Consider the following 6,000-nt stretch of genomic DNA (forward strand, 5'->3'; position numbering starts at 1 on the left):
GAGCAGGTGTGTGTATAAGTGGAAGTGTGTATATGGTAAGAGCAGGTGTGTGTATAAGTGGAGGTGTGAGTATGGTAGGTACAGGTGTGTGTATAAGTGTAGGTGTGTATATGGTAAGTACAGGTGTGTGCATAAGTGGAGGTGTGTGTATAAGTGCAGGTGTGTGTATAAGTGGAGGTGTGTGTATGGTAAGTACAGGTGTGTGTATAAGTGGAGGTGTGTGTATGGTAAGTACAGGTGTGTGTATAAGTGGAGGTGTGTGTATAAGTGCAGGTGTGTGTATAAGTGGAGGTGTGTGTATGGTAAGTACAGGTGTGTGTATAAGTGGAGGTGTGTGTATGGTAAGTACAGGTGTGTGTATAAGTGGAGGTGTGTGTATTGTAAGTACAGGTGTGCAGGTGTGTGTATAAGTAGAGGTGTGTGTATTGTAAGTACAGGTGTGTGTATAAGTGGAAGTGTGTGTATGGTAAGAGCAGGTGTGTGTATAAGTGGAGGTGTGTGTATGGTGAGTACAGGTGTGTGTATAAGTGGAGGTGTGTGTATTGTAAGTACAGGTGTGTGTATAAGTGGAAGTGTGTGTATGGTAAGAGCAGGTGTGTGTATAAGTGGAGGTGTGTGTATTGTAAGAGCAGGTGTGTGTATAAGTGGAAGTGTGTATATGGTAAGTACAGGTGTGTGTATAAGTGGAGGTGTGTGTATAAGTGCAGGTGTGTGTATAAGTGGAGGTGTGTGTATGGTAAGTACAGGTGTGTGTATAAGTGGAGGTGTGTGTATGGTAAGTACAGGTGTGTGTATAAGTGGAGGTGTGTGTATTGTAAGTACAGGTGTGCAGGTGTGTGTATAAGTAGAGGTGTGTGTATTGTAAGTACAGGTGTGTGTATAAGTGGAAGTGTGTGTATGGTAAGAGCAGGTGTGTGTATAAGTGGAGGTGTGTGTATTGTAAGAGCAGGTGTGTGTATAAGTGGAAGTGTGTATATGGTAAGTACAGGTGTGTGTATAAGTGGAGGTGTGTGTATAAGTGCAGGTGTGTGTATAAGTGGAGGTGTGTGTATGGTAAGTACAGGTGTGTGTATAAGTGGAGGTGTGTGTATGGTAAGTACAGGTGTGTGTATAAGTGGAGGTGTGTGTATAAGTGCAGGTGTGTGTATAAGTGGAGGTGTGTGTATGGTAAGTACAGGTGTGTGTATAAGTGGAGGTGTGTGTATGGTAAGTACAGGTGTGTGTATAAGTGGAGGTGTGTGTATTGTAAGTACAGGTGTGCAGGTGTGTGTATAAGTAGAGGTGTGTGTATTGTAAGTACAGGTGTGTGTATAAGTGGAAGTGTGTGTATGGTAAGAGCAGGTGTGTGTATAAGTGGAGGTGTGTGTATGGTGAGTACAGGTGTGTGTATAAGTGGAGGTGTGTGTATGGTAAGTACAGGTGTGTGTATAAGTGGAGGTGTGTGTATGGTAAGTACAGGTGTGTGTATGGTAAGAGCAGGTGTGTGTATGGTAAGAGCAGGTGTGTGTATAAGTGGAGGTGAGTGTATGGTAAGTACAGGTGTGTGTATAAGTGGAGGTGTGTGTATGGTAAGTACAGGTGTGTGTATAAGTGGAGGTGTGTGTATGGTAAGAGCAGGTGTGTGTATAAGTACAGGTGTGTGTATAAGTGGAGGTGTGTGTATGGTAAGAGCAGGTGTGTGTATAAGTACAGGTGTATGTATAAGTGGAGGTGTGTGTATGGTAAGAGCAGGTGTGTGTATAAGTGGAGGTGTGTGTATGGTAAGAGCAGGTGTGTGTATAAGTGGAGGTGTGTGTATTGTAAGTACAGGTGTGTGTATAAGTGGAGGTGTGTGTATTGTAAGTACAGGTGTGTGTATAAGTGGATGTGTGTGTATTGTAAGTACAGGTGTGTGTATAAGTGGAGGTGTGTGTATGTTAAGAGCAGGTGTGTGTATAAGTGGAGGTGAGTGTATGGTAAGTACAGGTGTGTGTATAAGTAGAGGTGTGTGTATGGTAAGAGCAGGTGTGTGTATAAGTGGAGGTGTGTGTATGGTAAGTACAGGTGTGTGTATAAGTGGAGGTGTGTGTATGGTAAGAGCAGGTGTGTGTATAAGTGGAGGTGTGTGTATGGTAAGAGCAGGTGTGTGTATAAGTGGAGGTGTGTGTATGGTAAGAGCAGGTGTGTGTATAAGTGGAGGTGTGTGTATTGTAGGTACAGGTGTGTGTATAAGTGGAGGTGTGTGTATGGTAAGAGCAGGTGTGTGTATAAGTGGAGGTGTGTGTATGGTAAGAGCAGGTGTGTGTATGGTAAGAGCAGGTGTGTGTATAAGTGGAGGTGTGTGTATGGTAAGAGCAGGTGTGTGTATAAGTGGAGGTGTGTGTATTGTAGGTACAGGTGTGTGTATAAGTGGAGGTGTGTGTATGGTAAGAGCAGGTGTGTGTATAAGTGGAGGTGTGTGTATGGTAAGAGCAGGTGTGTGTATGGTAAGAGCAGGTGTGTGTATAAGTGGAGGTGTGTGTATTGTAAGTACAGGTGTGTGTATAAGTGGAGGTGTGTGTATTGTAAGTACAGGTGTGTGTATAAGTGGAGGTGTGTGTATTGTAAGTACAGGTGTGTGTATAAGTGGAGGTGTGTGTATGTTAAGAGCAGGTGTGTGTATAAGTGGAGGTGAGTGTATGGTAAGTACAGGTGTGTGTATAAGTAGAGGTGTGTGTATGGTAAGAGCAGGTGTGTGTATAAGTGGAGGTGTGTGTATGGTAAGTACAGGTGTGTGTATAAGTGGAGGTGTGTGTATGGTAAGAGCAGGTGTGTGTATAAGTGGAGGTGTGTGTATGGTAAGAGCAGGTGTGTGTATAAGTGGAGGTGTGTGTATGGTAAGAGCAGGTGTGTGTATAAGTGGAGGTGTGTGTATTGTAGGTACAGGTGTGTGTATAAGTGGAGGTGTGTGTATGGTAAGAGCAGGTGTGTGTATAAGTGGAGGTGTGTGTATGGTAAGAGCAGGTGTGTGTATGGTAAGAGCAGGTGTGTGTATAAGTGGAGGTGTGTGTATTGTAGGTACAGGTGTGTGTATAAGTGGAGGTGTGTGTATGGTAAGAGCAGGTGTGTGTATAAGTGGAGGTGTGTGTATGGTAAGAGCAGGTGTGTGTATGGTAAGAGCAGGTGTGTGTATAAGTGGAGGTGTGTGTATGGTAAGTACAGGTGTGTGTATGGTAAGAGCAGGTGTGTGTATGGTAAGTACAGGTGAGTGTATGGTAAGTACAGGTGTGTGTATAAGTGGAGGTGAGTGTATGGTAAGAGCAGGTGTGTGTATGGTAAGAGCAGGTGTGTGTGTGCGTACCGACAACATGGAGGTAGGCGTTGATGAGAAGGGCGCCATGTTTGTTGGCGGCCTCACACTGATACACGGCGGTATCTTGCAGCTCCACGTCCAGCAGCTTGAGGACGCCGTCCGAGACGCTGCGGCGAGGGTCAGCGTCCACCTCTGCGGGACACATCAGGATTTCAGTTCGAGCGCGGCAGCGTGGAGCAAAGCTGAGGAGGCGGGACTCGGGACGGGAGCGCCAACATTCTTGTTTACCTGAGAGCGGCTGGCCGTTGATTCTCCAGGTGATGTTGGGAGTCGGGATGCCTTCGGCCAGACAGTCCAGTTTGACGGTTTCTCCAGGAGCGTAGCGCAGGTTCTGAGGCTCCTTGACCCAGTAGGGAGCAGCTGAGGCACGAGAGAGAAGGTTTTAGCGTGGACACGGCCAGGAGACGCCGAAGGAGGCGGGGACACGGCCAGGAGACGCCGACGGAGGCGGAGACACGGCCAGGAGACGCCGAAGGAGGCGGAGACCCACCTTCCACGGTCACGGTGAAGGAGTGCGTGGTGGAGCCGTGGCCGTTGAACGCCCGGCACTCGTACTCGCCGTCGTCGCTCTGGCTGATGCTGTCGAAAACGAGCCAGCGGTTGTGGTTCTCCCCTCGGCCGCTGCTCTCGTCCAGGTTGCCGTCCTTCTTGGTCCACCCCACCTTTGGAGTCGGGCTGAAGGAAGAAGAAGAAGAAGAAGAAGGTGGACTGCCGGACTTTGAGCAGAAAGCGGACGTGCGAGGACGATCCTTACAGGCCTTCGGGGATGCATTCCAGGGTGAGACTTTGGCCCCTGAGCGCTACAACCGAGGAGTGGGAGCCGCTGGGGTGCAAGAGTTGAGGCGACTTTCCCAAAGCGATATCGTTATCTGGAGGACAGACCCACATGTGGTGATGGATCGCACCTCTGTTCTTCAACCCTTCAAGCAGTCCATGCTCTAACACTAGCTAGGACAGCTCCAGCCTAAGCTGTCCTACATAGTCCGACACCTCTCATCTGAAGGGGCTTCATCAGTTCATGCTCAACCACTGGGACAGCTCTAGTCTCTGCGGTCTAGAGCTGCCCTATCTTGTGTAGATAGGGACAGCTCTGGACAACGCAGTCTGATGCCTCTCATCTGAAGGGGCTTCATCAGTTCATGCTCAACCACTGGAACAGCTCTAGTCTCTGCGGTCTAGAGCTGCCCTATTTTGTGTAGATAGGGACAGCCCTGGACAACGCAGTCCGACACCTCTCATCTGAAGGGGCTTCATCAGTTCATGCTCAACCACTGGGACAGCTCTAGTCTCTGCGGTCTAGAGCTGCCCTATCTTGTGTAGATAGGGACAGCTCTGGACAACGCAGTCTGATGCCTCTCATCTGAAGGGGCTTCATCAGTTCATGCTCAACCACTGGGACAGCTCTAGTCTCTGCGGTCTAGAGCTGCCCTATCTTGTGTAGATAGGGACAGCTCTGGACAACGCAGTCTGATGCCTCTCATCTGAAGGGGCTTCATCAGTTCATGCTCAACCACTGGGACAGCTCTAGTCTCTGCGGTCTAGAGCTGCCCTATTTTGTGTAGATAGGGACAGCCCTGGACAACGCAGTCCGACACCTCTCATCTGAAGGGGCTTCATCAGTTCATGCTCAACCACTGGGACAGCTCTAGTCTCTGCGGTCTAGAGCTGCCCTATCTTGTGTAGATAGGGACAGCTCTGGACAACGCAGTCTGATGCCTCTCATCTGAAGGGGCTTCATCAGTTCATGCTCAACCACTGGGACAGCTCTAGTCTCTGCGGTCTAGAGCTGCCCTATCTTGTGTAGATAGGGACAGCTCCGGACAACGCAGTCCGACACCTCTCATCTGAAGGGGCTTCATCAGTTCATGCTCAACCACTGGGACAGCTCTAGTCTCTGCGGTCTAGAGCTGCCCTATCTTGTGTAGATAGGGACAGCTCTGGACAACGCAGTCTGATGCCTCTCATCTGAAGGGGCTTCATCAGTTCATGCTCAACCACTGGGACAGCTCTAGTCTCTGCGGTCTAGAGCTGCCCTATCTTGTGTAGATAGGGACAGCTCCGGACAACGCAGTCCTACACCTCTCATCTGAAGGGGCTTCATCAGTTCATGCTCAACCACTGGGACAGCTCTAGTCTCTGCGGTCGAGAGCTGCCCTATCTAGTGTAGATAGGGACAGCTCCGGACAACGCAGTCTGATGCCTCTCATCTGAGAAGACTAGATAGGACCGCTCTAGACAATGCAGTCTGATGCCTCTCATCTGTAACTAGAGTACGGCCGAAACACGTCTCCTCATGAGCTCTATTTAACTCTGTGTCTGCTTGGTTCCTTGCTTCTTGTCTGATTAATAGAAGTCATCAGTGTTTGAACCTGACAAGAGCTGACCCATCTGATCTTGGTCCCTCTCTTGGATGAGAGCTGTCCTATCCAGCGTTTGAATCAGAATCAGAATCGTTTTTATTGCCATTGTTTGAGAACGGGATCACAAACTAGGAATTGTTCTTGGTGCAACATAAGACAGAATAGAACAACATGAGCTGTAACTGAGCTATCAGATCTTGTTATTGTACTAGATGGGACAGCTCTGAACAGCTCGGACTAGATGTCTCTCAGCTGAGAAGGTGAGCAAGGACAGCTCTAGACAGGAGATAGAGCTGTCTTTGATGAAGC

General features: G+C 48.7%; 1 protein-coding gene across 2 annotated transcripts in view; it reads right to left on the reverse strand.

Annotated features, from left to right (window-relative positions):
- LOC133554102 (neural cell adhesion molecule L1.1-like) overlaps positions 1 to 6,000 on the reverse strand; it is a 123,090-nt gene that overhangs the window by 38,286 nt on the left and 78,804 nt on the right. For both annotated transcript variants that reach the window (XM_061902506.1, XM_061902505.1), the window contains exons 7-10: positions 4,086 to 4,200; positions 3,822 to 4,006; positions 3,560 to 3,691; positions 3,320 to 3,463 (exon numbers count right to left, since the gene is read on the reverse strand). In XM_061902506.1, coding sequence (XP_061758490.1) covers positions 3,320 to 3,463; positions 3,560 to 3,691; positions 3,822 to 4,006; positions 4,086 to 4,200 — 576 coding nt within the window. The remainder of the gene's footprint in view (positions 1 to 3,319; positions 3,464 to 3,559; positions 3,692 to 3,821; positions 4,007 to 4,085; positions 4,201 to 6,000) is intronic.

The sequence above is a fragment of the Nerophis ophidion genome, linkage group LG06 (assembly GCF_033978795.1).
Source record: "Nerophis ophidion isolate RoL-2023_Sa linkage group LG06, RoL_Noph_v1.0, whole genome shotgun sequence".
NCBI classification, from domain to species: Eukaryota; Metazoa; Chordata; class Actinopteri; order Syngnathiformes; family Syngnathidae; genus Nerophis; species Nerophis ophidion.